General features: G+C 41.6%; 1 protein-coding gene across 11 annotated transcripts; it reads left to right on the top strand.

Moving 5' to 3' along the window:
• Positions 1 to 1,733: 1,733 nt before the first annotated feature.
• LOC124245080 (retinol dehydrogenase 7-like) lies at positions 1,734 to 23,635 on the top strand. Of its 11 annotated transcripts, none has more exons than XM_046672237.1 (10): positions 1,734 to 1,816; positions 4,133 to 4,338; positions 5,283 to 5,551; positions 5,672 to 5,766; positions 7,280 to 7,353; positions 8,957 to 9,122; positions 17,006 to 17,337; positions 20,764 to 21,022; positions 22,048 to 22,208; positions 23,262 to 23,635. In XM_046672237.1, the coding sequence occupies exons 7-10, from the start codon at positions 17,025 to 17,027 to the stop codon at positions 23,483 to 23,485; spliced, it is 957 nt and encodes a 318-aa protein (XP_046528193.1). In that variant the 5' UTR covers positions 1,734 to 1,816; positions 4,133 to 4,338; positions 5,283 to 5,551; positions 5,672 to 5,766; positions 7,280 to 7,353; positions 8,957 to 9,122; positions 17,006 to 17,024; the 3' UTR covers positions 23,486 to 23,635. The 11 variants fall into 11 exon arrangements, with proteins under 11 accessions (XP_046528193.1, XP_046528257.1, XP_046528209.1 ...); XM_046672253.1 differs by lacking the exon at positions 1,734 to 1,816 and adding an exon at positions 3,247 to 3,338 and having other exon boundaries at positions 4,133 to 4,318; XM_046672228.1 differs by lacking the exon at positions 1,734 to 1,816 and adding an exon at positions 3,247 to 3,338.
• Positions 23,636 to 23,641: the final 6 nt, after the last annotated feature.

Below are 23,641 nucleotides of genomic sequence, written 5' to 3'. Positions count from 1 at the left end.
CTTGTTGAGGTAGGCCTGTATTACTATAAACTTCTCTCTTAGAACCATTTTTGCTGTATCTCATAAATTTGGTATGCTGCATTTTCATTTTCATTTGTCTACAGGTATTTTTTTATTTCTCTTTTGATTTCTTCATTGACCCAATAGTAATTCAGTAGCATTTTGTTTGATCTCCACGTATTTATGGCTTTTCCAGTTTTCTTCCTGTAGATGATTTCTAGTTTCATACCAGTGTAGTCAGAAAAGATGCTTGGTATTATTTTAATCTTCTTAAATTTATTGAGACTTGTTTCGTGGCCTAATATGTGATCTATTCTGGAGAATGTTCCATGTGCATTCAAAAAGAATATGTATTCGGCAGTTTTTGGATGGCATGCTCTGTACATATCTACTAAGTCCATCTGGTCAAATGTGTCATTTAAGGCCAACATTTCCTTATGGATCTTCTGTTTGGATGATCTATCCATTGATGTAAGTGGAATGTGAAAGTCCCCTACTATTATTGTGTTACTGTCTATTTCTCCTTTTACATCTGTTCATAATTGCTTTGTATATTTAGCTGCTCCTGTGTTGGATGAATCGATGCTTACAAGTGTTATATCCTCTTGTTGGTTTGTTTCCTTTATCATTAGGTAGTGACCTTCTTTGTTTCTTGTTACAGTTTTTGTTTTAAAGTCTATTTTGTCTGATATAAGTATTGCTACCAAAGTTTTCTTTTCATTACCATTTGCATGGATTATTTTTTTCCATCCCTTCACTTTCAGTTTGTGAGTGTCTTTAGGTCTGAAGTATGTCTCTTGCATGCAGCATATATATGGGTTTTGTTTTTTTATCCAATCAGCCACCCTATGTCTTTTGAGTGGAGCACTTAATCCATTGACATTTAAAGTAGCTACTGATAAGTATGTACTTAGTGCCATTTTGTTACTTTTTTTCTGAGTGTTTTAATAGCTCTTCTCTGTTCCTTTGTTCTTCTCTTGCTCTCTTCCCTTGTGGTTTGATGGATTTGTTTAGTATTATGTTTGGCTTTCTTTATCTTATTTTTTTGTGTATTTACTACAGGTTTCTGGTTTGTGGTTACCATGAGGTTCATATATAATAACCTACGGAAATAGTAATCTATATTAAGTTGATGGTCTCTCAAATTTGACCTCTTGCTGAAATCTTTACTCTTTTATTCCCTTCCTACCACATTTTATGTTTTTGGTATCATATTTAATCTCTTTTGTGTGTGTGTGTGTGTGTGTGTGTGTGTGTCCATTAACCTCTTATCTTAGAAATAGATAATTTTAGTACTTTTGGCTTTTGACCTTTATATTAGCTTCATAGATGGTTCACCTGCTGCCTTTACTGTATATTTAGTTTTACCAATGATTTTATTATTTAGTATTATTTAGATAATTTTCTTATTACTATTTGTGGTCTTTTCTTTTCCTCCTAAATAAGTCCCTTTAGCATTTCTTGTAAGGCTGCTCTCTTGGTGATAAATTCCTTTAGTTTTTGCTTATCTGGAAAACTCTTTGTCTCTCCTTCCATTCTGAATGATAACCTTGCCAGGTAGAGTCTTCTTGGCTGTAGGTTTTTCCTTTCATCACTTTAAATATATTGTGCCACTCCCTTCTAGCCTGTAAGATTTTTTGCTGAGAAGTCAGCTGGTAGCCTTATGGAGTTGCCTTTCTCTTGCAGCTTTTAGGATTCTTTGTCTTCAGCTGTTGACATTTTAATTACAATGTGTCATCATGTGGGCCTCTTCAGGTTCATCTTGTTGGGTGCTCTCTGTGCCTCCTTAACCTAGATGCCTGTTTCCTTCCTTAAGGTAGGAAACTTTTCAGTTATTATTCTTTGAATAGATTCTGTGCTCCTTTGTGTCTCTCTTCTCCTTCTGGGACACCTGCAATACACATGTTAGTGAGCTTGATGTTGTCCCAGAGTCCCTTAGACAGTCCTTGTTCTTTTTAATTCTTTTTTCTTTTACCTGTTCAGCTTGGATGATTTCTTCTAGTCTTTTGTCCAGCTCACTGATCCGTTCTTCTGTGGGATCTACTCTGCTATTGATTTTCTCTAGTGAATTCTTCAGTTCCATTATTGTATTCTTCAGTTCTGATTGGTTCTTTTTTATATTTTCCAATTCTTTGTTGAAATTCTCACTATATTCATCTATTCTTCTTGCAAGATCCTTATGACTACTAGTTTGTACTCTTTATCAGGTAGATTGTTTATCTCTGTTTTGTTTAGTTCTTTTTCTGAGGATTTGTCTTTTTCTTTTATTTCAAGCATATTCCTATTTCTCCTCATTTTGCCTGTTTCTCGGTGCTTGTATCTATGTTTTAGGTAGATCAGCTATGTCTCCTGATCTTGGAGAGGTGCCCTTATGTAAAAGATGCCTTATGAGGCCCAGCAGTGTTCTTCCTTCTTGTCACCAGTTCCAAATGTTCCAGGAGTGTCCCCTGTGTGGGCTACATGTGTCCTTCCATTGTGGTGGGTTACTGCAGGTGTATGGGAAGGCTACACTGTCCCCCTGGCTGGCTGGTTGCAAGTCTCAGCTGCCTGAGGCTGCTATGGTCACTTCAGTCACTTTATTGGGCAGAGGAGTCCCAGCACAATTGGTTTCAAGGTCTAATAGCACATTACTGCTGCAGTTTTTCTGTTAAGTGAGTAGACCCCCAGCATGGGTGGTTGCTAGGCTCAGGGGTTCACAATTGCTGTAGTCCTCTGGCCTGCAAGGCTGTTGTCAGCTCTCTTAGTAGTGCAGCTGGGTGGGCTGGCCCCAGGTGTGGCAGCACACTGTTGTTTCAGGTGTTGGAATGTGGAGCAGATCCACTATATGGCTGTTTGAGAAGCACAAGTCTGCTGCAGCTGACAAGCTGCACTGCCTCCAGGCCCACACACGCCATCCATGCAGTCCTGCCCCATACCCATGCCCTGTCCCGCTGAAGCGTACCCACTCGCCCTGCTGCAGAGGCCCCACACACTGCCAATGCAGGCTCACCCCTCATGTACTCCCTCCCCTGCAAAAGCAGACCCACTCGCCCCACCACAGAGGTCTCATGCACCCTGCCTATGCAGGCTTAGAAATTGTCTGAGGGGTTGCTGGTGGGTGGGGCCCATTCCTAGGGCTGGCTGCATGCCCTGGCTGAGCTGGAGTAAATCGGTGCTCTAGTGGGTGGGGCAAACTCCTGCACCAACAGGCCAGGGGAAGAATTCTAAGGGCATCTGCCAGCATCTGTGTCAGCACACCTGCACTAGGTCACAATAATGGCTGCTGCGCATGTCTCAGTCTCTGAGGAGGTCGTCCCAGCTGCATTTAGCCTCCCTGAGATGCACTCAGAACCTATCAAGTGATTGTCTCTTCACCAAAGATCTGTGTACCTCTCTTTCTGGTGATGTTATGTTGCTTCCAAAAAGGGTGAATTTGTATGCAGGCTTTTCTTTCTCTTATGTTCAATAGCTTTTCTGGGAGTATTCCTCATTGTTGGTAATAGCCAGCAAAGCCAGATATTATGACACTCGTCTCGATTGTGCTGTGTTCAAAAGCTGTATATTGTTGCAAAGCTCTCCCGCTCAGAACCTCTGCTCCTTTGGGAAAAGCTTTGTACCTTAAGATTGCTCCTGGCCGTGAAGCACCATGGCTAGAATGTGGCTTTTTTCCTCTCCAGAAAGGTATTTCTGCCTCTTCCACCTCAGTCAGTACTGTTCCTTGTGGTGGGGTTCTTTTTTATCCAGTTTCCAGTTTTCTCTCAGGGGTAATTGTTCCAAGGGTTGTTGTAATCTGTTGTGTCTGTGGGAGGAGGTGAGTTCGGAGTCCTCCTGCGCCACACTCTTCCCAGCAATACTGTCTTTTCCCATTCTTACTCACCACCACGATATGTTTGTTAGGTACATTGTCTTAAGCTTTTCTCGTTAGTTAATTTTTCTCTTCCTCTTCTCTGACAGGCCTCTAACCTCTGCCCACTTTGCAACTAAATTTTGTCCAATGTTTTGTGAAAATGACAAGATCAGAATAAAAGTCACAACTAATCTAGTAAGAACAAGATTGCTGTTCTGTTTTTCAAATGGAGCTGTCAGAGGACTCTAATTATCTGACATCTTCTGTGAATCACCTCAGCATTACATGAAGTGTTATGTTTTACAGAATAACTCAGTGAGGCAGAAGACGCTACCAGCTGTAGGCCCCCGAGAGCTGGGATTTTAACTAAGCAAAGAAAATCTCCAACGGGGTGACCTTGAATGTCTTTCTTGTTTTTCTTCAATTGGAGAGACAGAAGATCACCTCGTGAGCCAGTACCACCTTCTGCACTCGTACTGGGAGAGGCAGGTGGTAAGCCACCTTTGAGACAAGTACGTCTTCATCACGGGCTGTGACTCGGGCTTTGGGAACCTGCAGGCTTGAGGGTGCTGGCCGCGTGTCTGATGGAGAAGAGGGCCGAGCAGCTGAGGAGCTAGAGGTCAGACAGGCTGGAGACGGTGATCCTGTGTGTCACCAAGGCAGAAAGTATTGCTGCAGCCAACTAGTGGGTGAAAGAGTGCGTGGGGGACAGAGGAATGGCCAGGTGGAGTTTATCCTTTAAACAGGATGGTTTTCCTCTATGTCTTAGCATTATCAGATAATATGCCAAGTGAAAGTCTTAGGGATTAAGGTGGAATATGTATTGGGGATGTGTTTTTGTGTCATCAGAACTGACAAATGCAAGTTATTTATGAGGACAAAGAAAGAATGTTTGAAGTCTAGACTGCTATCAAAAATTCAAGTTTTTTGTAATTCATGTGTCTCTAACTGGTTGGAAGGTGGAACAAGGACTGGGAGGAATAGACAGTGAGAAAGAGAAGCAGGTGACTGTGGTATAGAAATTGAACTTGGTAGGGACTTTGGCCACTGAAAATCTAAGCTACAAGTACGTCTGCTTAGCAAAAAAAGTAAGTGAAGAAGTGAGTTCATTTGCATACTAGCACCACCCTAATAACCCCAATTACTATGACCTTTTAGAGATGAGGACATTACAGTGAGAGAGATTGAGATAATTGCCCGATTATCCAGATGATGACAAAGGCAGAATTACAAACCAGGTCATCTTGCTCAAGAGCTATCTCTGTTCTGTAAAGTGCTTCATTTTACACATTCTCTAGCAGCCATGGCCCAGCGATCAGGCCTGGTGTATAAGGGATGATTCTTGGCTTTCCCAGCTTTCAGAGAAAAAAACGCTTTGCTTCACAGTGTTCTCTCCAGCTTAGCTTCCCTATTCATGTACTAATATATTTTGCCCAATGTTTACTGTTCCTAAAAGATTGCCAAAGTATGAGCAAGTTTAGAACTCGAGGAGAGAAGAATCTGAACCATGTCATCAATTGCATGGAGCACATCTGACTGCTGTCCATCTCCACATCTGCTGATCTGCTGGCAGGGATGCCAACCGTTTCTCTCATCTTCTCTCTTATGTGCCAGTATCCCTGCAGATTTTACACTTAGCAAGTTCATGAGCAAGGTCAGGCCTACTGGTGCTGTGTAGTATACAAATCTCACCTAACCCCTGAATTCTGAATCAGAGTTTAACAAGTGAGTTTTGATTAAGTTCTTTTGGGGGGAGGTGAAACTGGTTATCATTGTTAACACATTTGGAGAGATGTTGCCATCTTTTATCCTTGTGTGTTACTAATTAACATCCTTTCATTTCAGCTTGAAGAATTCCTGTTAGCATTTATCGTAAGGCATGTTTAGTGGTGATGAATTCCCTCAGCACTGCCTTCAGTTCTGAAGAACAACTTTCCTAGGTAAAGTTTTCTTGTTTGGCAGGTCTCATTTGTAGCACTTTGAATATATCTTCCCATTCTCTCCTAGCCTGCAAGGTCTCCGCTGAGAAATCTGTTGCTAGTCTTGCGGGGGTTCCCTTGTATGAGAGAAATTTTTTTCTCCTGTTGTTTTTAAAATTCTTTCTTTGTCTTTGATTTTAGACGGTTATATTATGATGTATCTTGGAGAAGATTGTTTTGGATTGATATTTTGAAATGACCTCTTAGCTTCTTGAACTTGGAAGTCTAAATCTCTCTCCAAGTTTGGGAACTTTTCAGCCATTATTCTTTTTTAACAAGCTTTCTACACTTTTCTCCCTCTGTTCTCCTTCCAGGACTCCAATGATACATATATTGTTTCTTTTAATGGTGTCCCATAAGTCTTGTAGGTTTTCTTTATTCCTTTTCATTATGTTTTCTATGTACCCCTGATTGGATAATTTCAATTGTTCCCTCTTCGAGCTCACCTATTCTTTCTTCTGATAGATCAAGTCTGTTGTTGGAGACTTCTATTGAGTTCTTTAGTTCAATCATTGTATGCTTCAGCTCCAAAATTTCTATTTGGTTCTGCTTTTTATGTTTTCTATCTCTTCACTGAACTTCTCATTTTGTTCTTGTATTGTTTTCCTAATATCATTAAATTATTTATCTGTGTTCTCCTGTAGCAATTTGAGCATCTTTAGAACATTACTTTGAATTCTTTGTCAAGCAATTCCTGGATCTCCATTTCTTTGGGGCCAGTTACTGGAGGTTTACCGTATTCCTTTGGTGGAGTCATGTTTCCCTGATTGTGTGTGATTCCTGTAGCCTTCTGTAGGTGTCTGTACATCTGAAGAAACAGTCACCTCTTCCAGACTTTATGGGCTGACTTCAGTAAGGGAAGACTTTCACCTGTGGGTAGGGGCTCTCTAGAGTATGCTGGGACTCTGGGTCTGGTAGTTCAGGGCACCAAGTGCAGGGGTTTGTGGTAGCACTGATGCAGTGGGGCAAAAGCGGGTGAAAACTCCAGGGGGGTCTGTGGTGACTGCACTAGCCATTAATTCCTTCAGTGGTGAAATTTGCTAGGTTGGGAAAGCCACGGTGAGCTGTGATTGCTCCTGCTGTGTGGCTGCTCTTGGTAGCCCTGGCTTTTCTTCCCTGTTCCTGGCCATTTCTACATGTCTCAGTTTTGCTGGTCTGGGTGGAGTGAAGCTAAAGTGGAACACTGTGCAGTGCCCTGGAAGGCTGGAGAAGCTGGTTGCTTACCCTTCTCTTTCTTTCCTGATGCGGGGAACTCTTTCTAGCTGGGAAGTTCCCTCTTGGAGCTGAGCAAAGTTATCTTGGGGATGGGATGTTACAAGCAAAATCTTCCTTCCAAACTGTCTTCCTTCTATCCTTGTGCAGTTATTCTCAGTTTTTTGTTCCACCATGCTGCTAAAGTCTCTTAAAGTAGGCTCTGGAGCTCTCCCAGAGTTGTTTTGTTCGTGGATAACATTCTAATTGTTGATTTCTGTAGGGAGATAGAGGCTGGGGTGTTCTACATTGCCTTTTTGGCGCTGTAACTCCATTCTCTTCAAGACTATTCAATGGGTAAGTGGCAGTATTTTGAACAAATGGTATTGGGAAAACTGGTCTTGGAATTGTGCTACAGTTTTGCAAGATGTTCCCACTGGAGAACATGGCATGAAGGGTGCATGGGACCTTTCTATGTTATTTCTTACCACTGTATGCGAATAACCTATCTGAAAATAAAAATTAAAAGTTTAAATTAAAAAATAGAGAGGATATAAAGCCCTTTATATGTACATAAAAACTGAAAGAGGGCCAGCCCTGTGGCCTTGTGGTTGGGGTTCCACACACTCTGCTTTGGCAGTCTGGGTTGGCAGGTTTGGATGCCCCATGTGGACCTGCTTTACTCATGAGTCATGCTGTGGAGACATCCCACATACAACGTAGAGGAAGACTGGCATGAATGTTAGCTCAGGGCTAATCTTTCTCAAGCAAAAATAAAGAGGAGGATTGGCAAGAGGTGTTAGCTCAGGGCGAATCTTCTTCGCCAAAACAAAAAAAAAGAAAAAAAGAAAACGTAGAGAAATACTTTAAAAAACAATTGAAAGAGTAATCCTCAGCCATCCAGCACTAGAAGAAATTTTTTTTTTTATAGGTTTTATTTTTTTACTTTTTCTCCCAAAGCCCCCCAGTACATAGCTGTATATTTTTAGTTGTGGGTCCTTCTAGTTGTGGCATGTGGCATGCCACCTCAGCATGGCCTGACGAGTGGTGCCATGTCCACGCCCAGGATTCGAACCTGCAAAACCCTGGGCCACTAAGCAGAGTGCAGAAACTTAACCACTCGGCAACGGGGCCGGCCCCAAGGAATATTTTTTAATAAGAAGGAAAGTGATACCAGAAGGATATTTAGATCTACACAGAGGAAAAAAGAGTACTAGAAATATAAGTGTTTGATAAGTATGAAATATTTATTTTCTTATTTTTAAAACTCTTTAAAAGATCACTGATTGTTTAAAGCAAAAATAGTAATGATGTATTATAGGATTTATAGCATGCATAAAGTAAGATGTATGTCAATACACACAAAACCTGGGAAGGGGGAAATGGAAGTATACTCTTTGAAGGTTCTTATATGTGTGGTGGTATGATATCGTTACAAATAGTCTAATGAGTTAAACGTGTGGTTTTTTGAATTTTTTAAATCTCTTTTAAAGACAATTGACTGTTTAAAACAAAAACAATAAAAATGTATTTGAGGTTTGTATATAGTATATATGTAGAAGAAAAATACGTGAAAATAGTAGTGCAAAGACTGGGAGGAGGAAATGGAAGTACGTAGTGTAAGATCGTGTACTAAATGTGAAATGCTATTACTTGAAAAGGGACTGATAACCTAAACATTTATACAAAACAGACTGGTATAGCTACTAACCTAATAAAAAAAAGATAAGATAGATCATAAAAAATCCAATTAGTGTACAAGAAAGTAGAAAAACAAAAAAGGGAACAAAGAACGTATGGGACAAATAGAAAATTGATAGATTGAAACCACCCCATACCAATAGTCGCATGACTGTAAATAATCTAAATACCCCAATTAAAAAGCAGATGTAGTTAGACTGGATTTAAAAAAAGACCAACGACACTATTGACTCCTTTTCTGTGGTTTCACTTTCCCCAGTTTCAGTTACCCACAGTCAGCTGCGGTGCAGAAGCAGATGATCCTCCTTCTGAGCTATCATCAGGAGGTCAGTAGTGGCCTAATGCTACAACACGATGCCTACATCATTCACTCCACCTCCTCTCATCATGTAGGCATTTTATCATCTAACATCATCACAAGAAGGGTGAGTACACTACAATAAGATATTTTGAGAGAGAGAGAGACCACATTCACCTAACTTTTATTACGGTACATTGTCATAATTATTCTATTGTATTCTCAGTTATTGTTGTTAATCTCCTACTGTGTCTAATTAATAAATTAAACTTTATCATAGGTGTGAAGGTACAGGAAAAAGCATAGCATATACAGGGTTTGGTACTATCCTTGGTTTCAGGTATCCACTGGGGATGTTGGAATGTGTGCCCTGTGGGTAAGGGAGGACTATATTATTTGTGGCTAACATTAAAAAAAATTTGCTTTAAATGTAAAATATTAGTTAAAAGAAAAATAGAAAGGGTGGAAAGATACAGGTTGACAGAAAAAGATGGAAAGCTAGTAGCGATCACAAGAAAGTTGGAGTGGCCATATCAATATCAGACAAAGTGAATTTCAGAGCAAGGAATACTACCAGGGATAAAGAGAGTATGTTATAATGATAAAGGGATCAATTAATCAAAAGGATGCAATAATTGAAACATTTATGAACCTAATAACAGAACTGCTTCATACCTGAAGCAAAAACTAATACAACTGAAAGAAGAAATAGACAACTTCACAATTATAGTTGGAAATTTCAATATCCCTCTCAATAACTGACATAACAAGTAGACAGAAAATCAGTATGGATATAGAAGACTTGAACACATTATCAACCAACCTGACTAGTTGTTGTTTACAACACAATTCAGCCAACAATAGTAGAATACACATCCTTGTCAAGTGCACACAGAACACTTACCAAGACAGATCATATTTTTTTATTGCAGTAAAATACACATAACATAAAATTTAACATCTTAAGTCATAAGATGAGTCTAATAAATTTTAAATAATTTAAATCATGCAAAATGTTTTCTAACCATAATGGAGGTAAAACAGAAATCAATAAGAGAAAGATATCTGGAAAACCCCCAAATATTTGCAAACAAAAAACATACTTTTGCATAATCTGTGGGTCAAAGAAGAAATCAAAAGAGAAATTAGAAAGTATTTCCAACTTACTAAAAATGAAAACATGACACATCTAAATGTTTGTGATGTGGTTAAAGCACAGGAGGAGTAGGAGAAGGGATTGCTAAGGGGCAGAAGTAAATTTTTATGGATATGTTCATTATCTTAAAATTCTTGATGGTTTTATAGATACATATGTGTGACAAATTCTACACTTTAAATACATGAAAGCATATGACCACACAAAGACTAGTACATGAATAGTCATAGCAGCCTCATTTGGATTGGTCCCAAACTGCAGACAACCCAAATATCCACCAGCAGTTGAATGAATAAATAAATTGTAGTACATACCCATAAAATGAGATACTACTCAACTACAAAAAGGACTGAACCATTGTTTGGGACATGCAACAAAATGAAGACATTTCAAAATTATGCTCAGTGAAACAAGTCGGAATAAAGTGTACATTCTGCAGTCATTCAATTTATATAAAATTCTAAAAGTGGCAAACTAATCTCTAGTGATAGAGGGGAGACCAGCAACTGTCTGAGGATGGAACATGGGAGGGAGGAACGGATGCAATGGGCTCAAACAAATTTTGAGAGTGATAGAAACTTTTATTATCTTGGTTGTAGTGATGGTTTCATATCAAACATAGGTCAAAACTCACCAAATTGTACTTTTTTTTTTTTTTTGCTGAGGAAGATTCTTCTTGAGCTAACATCTGTGCCAGTTTCCTCTGTTTTGTATGTGGGTTGCTACCACAGCATTGCTGACGAGTGGTGTAGATCTGCGCCCGGCATCCAAACCTGTGAACCTGGGCTGCCAAAGCACAGTGCGCCAAACTTAATCACTATGCCACAGAGATGGCCCCAAATTGTACTCTTAATATGTGTAGCTTAATGTGCATCAATTAAATCTCAATATATCCTTTCTAAAAAAATACCTTCCAGGGGCTGGCCCAGTGGCACAGTGGTTAAGTTTGCCCACTCTGCTTTGGCAGCCCAGGGTTCGCCGGTTCAGATCCCAGGTGCAAACTTACACACTGCTTGGCAAGTCATGCTGGGGCAGGCGTCCCACATATAAAGTAGAGGAAGATGGGCACAGATGTTAGCTCAGGGCCAATCTTCCTCAGCAAAAAGAGGAGGATTGGCAGCAGAGGTTATCTCAGGGCTAATCTCCCTCAAAAATAGAAAAATAGAAAAATAAAAAAAATAGCTTTCACATTGAAATTCCTAAATTAAAAAAAAATACTCCTTAGAAATCATTAGCTAATACTTCGTTTACCTCCTGTTCTCAGAATTTATTCACATGGCCGCATCTAACTCCAAAGGAAAGTGTTTATTAAAGAGTTTATTTCATTAGTCAAGTCAGAACTATACAATTTTAATCCACTCCCATTTAACGTTATTGTTCATGGATTTACATCTGCCATTTTACTTTTGGTTTTCTATATGTCTCATCTATTTTTCATTTCTCTATTCCTCCTTCCCGCTTCCTTTCACACTAAGTAAACATATTCTAGTGTAAGTTTCAAATCCTTTAATAACTTTTACTGTATTTTAAAAGATATTTTCTTAGTGGTTGCTCCTGGGCTTACCCTATACATCTTAATTTATCAGCATGTACTTCAGATTTATACTAACTTTCTTCCAGTGACATATAGAAGCTTTACTCTTATATAGCTCTGTTCCCTCTTCCTCTATTGACGCTATTTTTGTTATACATCTTATATCTTTATATGAGACAAATCCAACAACGTATTGTTACAATCATTTCTTTAGCCGATATTATGTCTATTAAAGAATGTGAGAAAAAAAGAAGAGCAAGTACACATTTATGCTGTTTGTCATATTTGTCTTCTATTTACCATTTCTTGTTCTTTTCTCTTGTTCCTGTGGGTGCAAATTGCCATCTGGGGTCATTTCCTTATTCCAGTACAATCGTGTTCTCATTCACCTCCTTTGTGCTGTTATGCAGATATATTACCTTTCTATACGTTATAGGCTCAACAATACAATTACATATGTATTGTTTTATATAATTACTTATAAAATCAGGAGAAGAAAGAAGAAAAATATGCATTTATACTACCTTTTATAATTACATAATTACCTTTATTCTCTTTATGTTTTCACGTGGATTTGAATTTCCATCCAGGTTTTCTTGCTTTCATCGTCAAGAACTTCCTTTAGGATTGTTTCTACGGTGTGTTTACTAGCAAAGAATTGTCTCTGTTTTTGTTTACCTGGAAATGCCTTTATTTCACCTTCATTTTTGAAAGATAGCTTTGCTGAATACAAGATGGTCGACAGATTTTCTTTCAGCACTTGAAATATCTCATCCCACTGCCTTCTGGTCTCTGTCGTTTCTGATGAGGATTCAGCTGTTAATATGAGTGGTGGTCCCTAACTGCACCTGTTGAGTCATTTTCTCTTCCTGCTTTTAAGACTTTCATCCTCCAGCACTTTTGCTATGATATGTCTGGATGTGTACCCTTTTGCACTTATTCTTATTGGAATTTGCTATGCTTCTTTGATGTGTAGATAAACATTTTTCAGCTAATTTGGGAAGTTTTCAGTCATTATTTTTTTGAATGTTTTTCTGCTCTTTTTCTCCTTTCCTTCTGGCACTCGAATTATGTATGTGTTTGTTGGTGCACTTAAAGATGTCCCACATTTCTCTGAAGCACTATTCACTTTATTTCATTCTATCTTTTCCTCTGTTCTTCAGATTGCATAACGTCTATCAATCTATTCTAAAGTTCACTGATCCTTTCTTGTGCCAGTTCCACTCTACTGTGGAATTCCTGTAATAAACTTTTCATTTTGGTTATTGTGCTTTTCAACTCCAGAGTTTCCATTTGGTTCTTTTTTTTATATATAACTTCTGTCTCTTTATTTATATTCTCTATTTGAGTAGACATGGTCTTCATACCTTCCTTTACTTCTTTGAGCATGGTTTCCTGTAGGTCTCTGAACATATCTGTAATGGCTACCTTGAAGTCATTGTGAAATCACATTGAGGGTTGGTCACTAGTCCAAACCCAAGCTGTGCAGGAATTCTTCATGTCCGTAATCAACCTTCTCTCAGATTCCTCAACTCTTGTTGACTCCCCTCAATACTTTGCCCCACTCGTCTCTCTTTTTCTCTCAGAGGAAGTATATTCTTTTTCACCAAGAAATTCTCGTCCTGAAGGCTGGCATTCCCTCAGGTTCCTGACTTATGCCTCCTCATTCATTCTAAATAGCTTCTTTTCCAAGATTATGGATTTCTCCCCTTCTGGTCCTCTCAGTGTGTTAGTCTCATCAATGATGTCCTTTCTTCTAAGTCTTTCTGCTAGCCCATTAGCTCCTTCCCACTCCTCCCTGCCACCAACCCCCCCCCCACCCCCACCCCATCCTCCGCTTACTCTACAAATGCTTTCTCCCTTCCTCCCTTCTTCTTCCATCCCTTCCCATTTCAGGCCTTTAAGCTTCCCCATTGAAGCTTTCCTTCCTATTCCCTCTTCTCTGTGCCTATTCTCTGTCCATTGTTCAATAATATTTCTACTTTGTTGACACAATACATTAACTTGTAATTTCTATAAAGTAATCTGGCAAGATACATCCCAAAGCTAAAAATTACCCATACTTTTGACACGGTAATTTTGTGGTTGTGAGTTTTTGCATCAGTTTGCACAGTAACACAATTTATAATAAGAAACAGAATGGAAACAATGAAGGTTTATTCGACTCATTATCTCCCTTTTTCTTTTATTCTTTTAGTCAACAATTTTTTCAACTCCTATTTAAGAGTTAGGTTCTGGGGATAGAGTTGGAGACAAAATAGACACTGCCCTTGCCCTCACTGAGTTTACAGTCTTCAGGGGAGACACGCATTAAATAGCTAAAGACACAACTAGATATATAATTGCAGACTGTGATAACTACCATGCAGACAAAGGACAAGGGCCACTACAATGATCAACAAAATGTGGGTAGTGGAACACATGGCAGCACAGAAATTCAGTAGGAGCCTCACAAAAGAGAGAAGTCAGATATCTCTATGTGCTGAAAGGAGGAGTTCATTGTGCTTATGCACCCTAAGGATTGAAACCTGTGCCCTGGTGAAACCAGCTCAACACAAGGTTGACATAAGGGAAGCCAAATTGTAGAAAAGAAACCATATTGTAACTTTGAATGACCTGATTAACTAACCCAGCTGGAGATGCACTCTCCGGGAGGTATACATGCTCTGTAGATTTTATGGCCCCTCCCAGCTGTGATAAGTCATAAACTTTGTTCTTCTGAGTTCCTTAGGAATGTGATGACCCCCTGGGCACAGAGTCTATGCTGATATCCATCACCAATGACAACTGAAACTTCAGGGTATAGAGCATTGCTCCGGTCTCTGATGCATATCCAGTAAAACAAAAGATTACCAGGAGCTAAACCAGATGCCTCCCCTACCCGGAGACCAGCTCCCAACATAACTGGCCTGTAGTCTTTGTTCTGAAAGATGATTCTCTTGGACGTTAGTTGGCCATTTTCCCTTGCTAGCAAGCTGTAATAAAATCCCTTTCTCTCCTACCACCTTGCCCCTTGACTACTGGCGTGTCTTGCGGCAGGCAGATGACTCCCCTTGGGTGGTAACCCTGGTTTGAGCAGAATGGCTGCTCAAGCCCATATGTGTTTGGTTAAATCACGTTCTGCTGTTCTTTGGTCAGTAGAGAGTCTTCATTCGTGTCCAATGGGGATGTAACACACCTCATTTGCTCAAAGTTCACTGATCTGTAACAGTTTTGGCTGGTTGGAACCAGTCAGGGTGAAACAGAATGTCCAGTGTGGATATCCCGTTTATCAGCTGGAAGGATAAATAAAAAGAATGGTGAGAAGGTATTCTGGCAGATCTGCTCAACTTGTATTGGTGGGTCAGAAGAGCAGCTCAGACGTATTGATATTTAAACTGAGAACTGAAAAATGAGTAAGAGTTTAGCCAGATGAAGAATGGGGAAAACAGGGCCCAGGCACAGAGAAATGTATGGGGTCGTGGGTTAGGAAAGAGCTTGGCATGTTCCATACTCTGGAAGTGGTGAGCAATGGGGAGAAGGGTGTGAGTTGAGCCTGGAAAGCTAGGCAGAGACTTGTCCTATAGGCCTTTCAGTCATGTGAGATTGGAGGGTTCGTGTTAAGGACACAGGGAAGCCACACAAGGGGCATCGTGACCTGAGTCATAGCTTTGTGAGGCCACTCTAACTCTTGGGAAAGGACTGGAGGAAGTCACATGGGATTCAGAGAGCACTTGAGAGACAATGGCAAGGGTCAGCCAAGAAGTGAGAGAGACTCTAGACAGAGAGATGACTGGAGATGGAAAGAAGTTGCTGGATTCCAGGTTTATTTTAGAAACAGAATCAATAGGACACAACTAATCAACATATGGATTACATATAGGGCCTGAGGGAGCAAGAGGGGTTAGGAATGACTCCAAGTTTTCTGGTTTGCATAATTGGGTGGAGAGGTGCTATTTATTAAAATAAGAAAGCCTTAGGAAGAAACTAATTTGGGGTAGGAGAATGAATAATGGTTCTCTTTGAAGTTGTTAAACTTGATATATTATTTCTATTTGAGTGTTGTATTTCATATCCCATAGAAGGTTAAAATTGTTTATGAACCTGTGATACTGGGTAGTGATGATGTCAAGAACACAGTGGGGTACATGAATCTGAATTCCAAACGAGAGAGTCTGAATTAAAGTTACCCTAGGAGAGTCTTAGGCCTATGGAAGTTATTCATAGCCTTCATTTTCCCGGTTAGATATAATCTCTCTCTCTATTGCTCTTGGTACATCTCATGGCTCTTACCTTTCTCTCACTCTCTCTTATGACGTTATATTTAGAGAAGTTGTAGGTTCATAGCAGAATTGCCCAGAAAGTAGAGAGTTCTCATATACCCTCTGACTCCAAACACCCGTAGCCTCCCCTACTATCATCACCCCCACCAGTGTGGTCCATTTGTTACAAGTGATGAACCTATGCTGACACATCATTATGATGCAAAAACCATAATTTACATTAGCGTTCACTCTTGGTGTCGTACATTCGATGAGTTTTGAGAAATGTATGACAACATGTATCCACTATTATAGTACCACATGGAATAGTTTCACTGCCCTAAAAATCTTCAACGGTCTGCCTATTCATCATGCTCTCCTCCCAACACCTGGAGACTGCTTCTTACTCTCTCTTTGTAATAGTTTTTGTATATTTCTCTAGGTTCCCCTCTTGATTCTAAATATGTATATTTAGCTTATTTACCTTAGGATTCCACTGCCTTTATGTAATGGGGATGTTAACACAAATTAATATTTATTGAATTCAACATTAAATTTCAGATAAAAATTAAGATTAAATGAACTGCAAATTATGCTTTTTATTCCAGAAAGTTGCTTAAATGTATTTTTTGATAAAAAGAGAGAAAACCAATTCGTAGCCTGGAAATCTTGAATAGTAACACTTTTAATTTTGATGAATTCAGTTTTGAAGAATTAAGATGCATCTATTTCCAAATGCTTAAAGCTGCCAGTACTGGCTATCTCCTTTCTTTACCTAATACACCTAAACTTTTGGCAAACACTCCCTTTTAAAGATACAAGACCAGAACAGGGAGTTCCATATTCATTCCTAAGCCTGTTAGAATCATCCTGCTCCCCTATGTTTCAAATACACTCCTCAAAGGCCTCTGGCCTCTGAAATAACCAACCTACAGAATTACAGTGAAAGCTGATTAATGATTGCAGATGTCACTATAACTAAATTGAGTAGATCTAAGGTAAAGCAGAGAACAATCAACGAGTAGGCAAACATAAGCTGGATCTGAGTGAGTCTGGAAGAGTTTTCTTCTTTCTTGAAGGGAAGGACAGATCTCTGCCATGTGGCTGTACCCGGCGGCCCTTGTGGGCCTGTGCTACCTCCTGCGCTGGTACCGGGAGAGGCAGGTGGTGAGCAACCTCCGAGACAAGTACGTCTTCATCACGGGCTGTGACTCGGGCTTCGGGAACCAGCTGGCCAGGCAGCTGGACCTGCGAGGCTTGAGGGTGCTGGCCGCGTGTCTGACGGAGAAGGGGGCCAAGCAGCTGAGGGACCAGACGTCAGACAGGCTGGAGACGGTGATCCTGGATGTGACCAAGACAGAGAGCATTGCTGCAGCCACCCAGTGGGTGAAGGAGCGCACAGGGGACAGAGGTATGGCCAGGGCATCTGTCCGTTTGATAGACTGCTTTGTCCTCAGTGTTGTAGAAATAACACATAACATGCCAGGTGAAAAGTCTCGGGGATCAGGTCGGGGCTATAAATTGGGGTGCTGTTTTCATTACACGAAGACTCCCAAATACATTAGTATTCATGGAGTAAGTGAACAAATATTTATATTTGGCACTGCCCTGAAAAAATCAGGTTGTGTGGAACTATATATCTCAGGGTGGAAGGTAGAAGGAAGTGAGGAAATAGGTTTAAAAGGTGCATGTATGTACCTGGAGGGAAGGTAGAATGAAAGATAGGAGGGCAATGAGGGGAAGAGAGGGGTGATGGTGGTGTGGCAACTCTAATTTGCAGGTGTTTTGGGTAATGAGAGTGGGTATGAGATGATGAATGTATGAATCATAAGCTACACTTGTGAATTACAATCTATTTTCCCAGAGACTTTTCTCTGAGGCACTGCCCAGAGTTGCCAGGACCCTGTCACCTGGACCCGTTCACCCTGCACGTTGCCCTCCATCATCAATTCTAGTCACGGTGTGTGAAAGCACCAGGAAGTGTCAAAGGTCATGGGGAGAGTGCAGCAAGGTATTGGTTAATAAGTCATATCTGAGTGACAAAGTTTGTGCAGAGTTCCCTCCCAGTAAAACGTTGGCAGGGAGTTGAGATTACCTCTGACCTCACTCTCTGTGGGTCACTCACATTCCAGTGCAGTTTTTTTTTTTAAAGATTTTATTTTTCCTTTTTCTCCCCAAAGCCCCCCAGTACATAGTTGTGTATTCTTTGTTGTGGGTCCTTCTAGTTGTGGCATGTGGGACGCTGCCTCAGCGTGGCTTGATGAGCAGTGCCATGTCCGCACCCGGGATTCGAACCAACGAAACACTGGGCCACCTCCAGCGGAGTGCACAAACTTAACCACTCGGCCACAGGGCCAGCCCCTCCAGTGCAGTTTTAAATGGGAAGGAAGGAAAGGGGCCACAGTCAACGCTGCCAGGCATCACGCACTCATGGTACTATCATTCATCAGGTATGGGAGGGTGCAACAGTTAACATGTGAGGCACGATACCATACTGCTTCAGGATATTGCACCAAAGCTTAGGAATTTTAAAACAAATGATATTTGGTCCTGTTGTTCACTGAGCTCTGTAGGTTTTTCAAAGCAAAGACAGGGGCAATGGGGTTGAGGCCTGCCGATCTCATTAATTTCCTAGAAGCATGAGGCATCTCAGCTGCATGCATCGCATTCTTGCAACAGCCACCTCTACTCCTTCCAGCTCTCTCGCTCTCTTCCCCAGATCCCAAATATTCTTGGGCCCACCAGGACCTCCAATCCATTGATCCAACCACCTTTTCACCAACCCTCACCCCTTGATTTTCTCTCTTCCTTCATTACCCACCTACATCCCACGATCTGTTACTATGATCACCCCACTGCAAAGGCCTGAGATTCTCTTGCCTCTCTCTCACCCTTAGTTGTCCTCACTTGGCAAAAATCACCAGCCTGGGTAATACCATCTCTCACTGCCCCATGCCTGCCCTTATGGAGTTGAGCATAGGTGGAAAAAACTGAACTCACAGATGAGTTCAGTTGGTCTCATGACAAATTCATGAACACAAACCTCTAGTGGGCTTTTATGCTGTTGTATATACAGTCATACTCCATTCATTCTCCCAATTTCCAGACAACCATTTCAAACCTTTCCTTTCTCCTCATACCTCCAGCTTTTCTCTGCTATCCTCACTCTGAGCTGATACCAACTTGACTGAGGAAAACTGAAGCAATTAGAAAAGAATTTCCTCAGACTTCTCCAGCTCCCCTACCCACTTACCATCGTCGGCACCAGCACAGCCTGCCTGGCCTTCCTCCCCGTATAAATCCAGTCCATTCATGTGTGCAATAGAGCATATCCTCCTTGGCCTATTCAGCAACCTCCCAGCAATTCTACCCTCTTCCTGTTCTCCTAAATCATTGGTTTTCTCTCTCCACTACTTACTTCTCCCATCTTGCCCTCCTCTCACCACTACCACCATCACCACCCCCAAATCTTTTTCTTGTTGCCACAAAATTCCTCTATGGATATATCTGTACTCATTGCCTCCAATCTCTCTTCCCATTTTCTATTAAAGCGTTTCTAATCATGCACCCACACCCATCCCAAATTGCTTTTATCAAGATGTCCATTGACCTTCACCGTCTACATCCAAGGGTTGATTCTTAGTCCTCACTCTACCTGACCTAGCAGCATTTGACCACTTTTTCTCCTTCTTGATACACCCTCTTCCCTTGGCTTCCAGGACACCAATCTCTTAGAACTTATTTCCTCTCATCTCAATGCTGATTCAGTTTCCTTTGCTTGTTCTTCCACTTTTCCCAGATCCTTAATGTAGAGTGCCTTCAGGGCTCAATTCTTGGACATGGACTGTATGCATCCTTATATGTCCAACTCATACTTCTCTCCTGAGCTCCAGATTCAAATTTCCAATTGCCTCCTCCACATTTCTACTTGAGTGTCTGGGAGAATCTCAAGTTTAACCTTAGTGAACTGAACTCATGATCATTGCCCATCTCTAAAACTTCCCCATCCTAGTAAATGGTAACTCCATTCTGTTTTTCATTCCAACAAAGTCATTTTTGATGATGCTTTTCCTTTCCCTCACCATATTGAAAACGTCAGAAAATTATACTGTATCTTTAAAATTTGTTCAGAGTTTGACTTTTGACTAGTGCTGTTGCTACCAATCTGGCTGTAGCCATCATCATTTCACGCCAGGATCACTGCAATAATCTCCTACCAGCTACCCTGCATCTGCCCTTGTCCACCCTCAGTCAGTTCTCAACAGAGCACAGAGTACATTTCAAAAATAAGACAGATCATGTCATTACTGTACTCAAGACCCTGCAGAGGTTGCCCATTTCACCTGAAGTAAATGTAAAGCTCTTTAAAATGGCCTAGACTGCACCGCGTGATCTGGCATCCCATTACTTCCCTGACCAGGTCTCTCCCATTCCCTAACTCTCGCCATCTGCCCCAGGTACACTGGGCTTCTTGCTGTTCCTCCAGCAGGTCAGGCATCCAGACAAACACCTGGTGATATTTATTGAAGTGTTTTTTCACCCAGAACTATCTGCTCCAGATGTCCTTTTGACTGTCCCATTCTTCTGTAAGTTTTGCTCAGTTCTCAACTTTTCAAAGCTTGTCCTGACTACCCGACTCAATACGGTGAATGAACACTCCTCACCTGCCACCCAACCCTGCTCACCTGCTCTTTTGCCATTGAAATCCTTCTGACACACTATGTAATTTGACAGTTTATTAGGTTTATGGTTTATCTCCCTTAAGAGAATGTAATTTGAACACTGAAATGATTCTTAAGTGTGTTTCCCATTTCTAGTTTCTCTTTGTTTCTACTAGGCCTGTGGGGTTTGGTGAACAATGCTGGCATTGGTGTGCCAGCTGCACCGAATGAATGGCTGACCAAAGATGATTTCTTGAAAATATTGAACGTGAACTTGATCGGCCTCATCGAGGTGACCCTGAGCTTGCTTCCCCTGATCAGAAAGACCAGGGGAAGAGTAGTCAATGTTTCTAGCCCAGCTGGGAGACTATCTGTGCTTGGTGGTGGCTACTGCATTTCCAAGTTCGGTGTAGAAGCTTTTTCTGACAGCCTGAGGTAAGGACCAGCCCACTGAGGCAGTCTTGCCTGTGGCTGGAGTGTATTCATGAATGATGGGCCTGGGTTCCAGTTATGCTGGTGTGGACCAAAATGAGGGACTTTGAAAACGGAATGTCCAAATCTTACAATCATATTAGACAATCCATCAAGAAAAGTGAAAAATACATTAGGATTTATTCTGTCTTTATTGCCATTTCTATAAAATGTCTACGTGTACCAAACATATTTAATATATTTCTTCAAAAATATATATAAATATAAATGAATGTTATACATAATGCATTTTCAATATGTGAATGATAATAGCCTGTTGTTAAAGAATTATTTGCCTTATTAATTAAGTGCCACAAGTCACTAAGCCTGACAGATGGTTCCCCCTGAGGAAAGGGTGACTATTGGTGGGCTAATCTGAAGGCAAAGTGCTGTGCCCAGTGCTCTATCTACCCCTCACAGAAGCCCCGTGAGTTAGATGTGATTCTCTATGGTCAAGCGTGAGGCTGAGCCAGAATCTGAACCCAGTTCCGTGTGTGAAAAACTTCTGTAGTGGGTGTGCAATGAATATATTAAAATGAATGCGAGTATGTACCAGGTGTGCGGAGGCACCGAGGATGGGGTGACTCACCTTTCCTCAGGGCAGAGGCCAAGGAAGGCTTCACAGAGGAAAGGAGTTCTAACCTGGGCAGGGGCAGGAAGGGGCTCTGGTGTTCAGAGAGCTGTCGCAGAGGGCAGGGCCTGGAGAGACAGGTGTGGGAGGGGCAGGAAGAGGCAGCACTAGCGCCTCGGCCCTTGGAGCTTTCCAGATCTGGGAAAGAAGCTATCTGTGGGCATTGACCCTGGGACTGTCTCTTGGACATCTTCCCCTGGTATGATGCCTGCGTCTTCTCATTCACATTCTTCCTCGAACTAAATGCCTTCCTTGAACATTTGGCCTTGGGCGTTATTTCTTTAAGAAGGAACAGGATTGATCAGGTCACAGATGGAGGCTGTTTCCTTGGTTCACTCTCTCTTGTCTTGTGTTTCAGAAGAGAGCTTTGTCCCTTTGGCGTTCGTGTTGCTATCATAGTACCCGGGAACTTTAAAACATCCATTTGCCCTGACAATGTACAGGATCTACTCAAGGGGCTCTGGAGCCAAGCGCCCCCAGAGGTGAAGAAGAGCTATGGAGACAAGTACTTCGAAGGCTGTAAGTTCTTCCTGGACCCCCACAGAGCAAGGCTGGCAAAGTCATGAACTTCAAAAACCTTGAGTGCTTGCTATGTGCCGGCTGGATTCCAATCTCTCTTGCTGCGCCTCCTGCCTTGCTCAGGCCATGGCTTTCCCTTGAGCCCCACACCCACTCAATACACATGAGCTCTGTGCCAGGCCCTGTGGAAGAATTAACTCAGCCAATCCTCACCGCCCGAGAGGGAAAGTGCCTTTGTTATTCCTCATTTACAGATAAGGAAACTGAGGCCTGAAATGGCGAGTGATTTCCCAAGATCACTCAGCTAGTCAGTGGAGAAGTGATGAAGTGAACCCTGGCAATGTGGTTCCAGGCAACTGTAGGCCAAAAGAAATATAAAGCGAGCCGCAAATGCAAGCCACATACGTCATTTTAATTTTTCAATTTGCCATAAAAAAGGCAACGAACAGGTGAATTTAATCCAGAATAGACTCTACCCAGAACACCATCATTTCAACAAGTAATCAACATAAAACATTGTGACTGGGGGCCGCCCAGGTGGCCTGGCAGTTAAGTTTGCGAGCTCTGCTTCAGTGGCCTGGGGTGGCCCAGCTGGCATCCCCGGCCCTGCTTATCAAGCCATGTGGTAGCAGGTGTCCCACATATAAAACAGAGGAAGATGAGAATGGATATTAGCTCAGGGCCAATCTTCCTCAAAAGAGAAAAATTGTGATTGAGATATTCCACAGTTTTTCTTCATACTGTCTTTGAAACCCAGTGTGAATTTTTACATGTATTGCACATCTCTATCTGACTGATCACATTTCTTGTGCTCAATTGCCACATGTGGCTCGTGGCTGCAGTACTGGACAGCACAGCTACAGGGCCTGTGCTCCGAGCCTGGCACCCTGCCTCCTCTCACCCAGTGACCACCCAGTATCAGACCCGGAACACAAGGCCATCCTCTTCCTGGCCTGCCCTCTCCCACTCCTCCAATACTGTTTGTACCCGTATTTTCTCCTGCTTTTCATATCAACTTGTTACTACAGTTCTAACGGTTTTTCTCTATAACAGATTGCCAGTATTACAATAAACTCACATCTCTAGGACAGAAGGATCTGAGCCTGGTCACCAACTGCATGGAGCACGCCCTGACCGCCGTCCACCCTAGTATCCACTACTCTGCTGGCTGGGACGCCGTATGCTTCACTCTCCCTCTGTCTTGTTTACCAACATCTGTGGCGGACTTTATTCTTAGTCTTTTTGCAAATGCGGTCAGGCCCGCTGATGCTGTGTAGTCTGCGAGTTCGGCCTACACAGCTGATTTTAGATGGGGGGCAAAAGGTCAGGTTTCCTCCTGGGAGGAGAAAGAACCAGGGGAACACGCAGCTGTCTACTTCAGCTGGTTCCTAGAGGCCCTGTCATATTTTAGTTCACAAATTCCCAGATAACTT

The sequence above is a fragment of the Equus quagga genome, chromosome 1 (assembly GCF_021613505.1).
Source record: "Equus quagga isolate Etosha38 chromosome 1, UCLA_HA_Equagga_1.0, whole genome shotgun sequence".
Classification (NCBI taxonomy): domain Eukaryota; kingdom Metazoa; phylum Chordata; class Mammalia; order Perissodactyla; family Equidae; genus Equus; species Equus quagga.
Note: the sequence above shows the minus strand (reverse complement) of the source record. Positions and strands in the feature narration are given on the sequence as shown.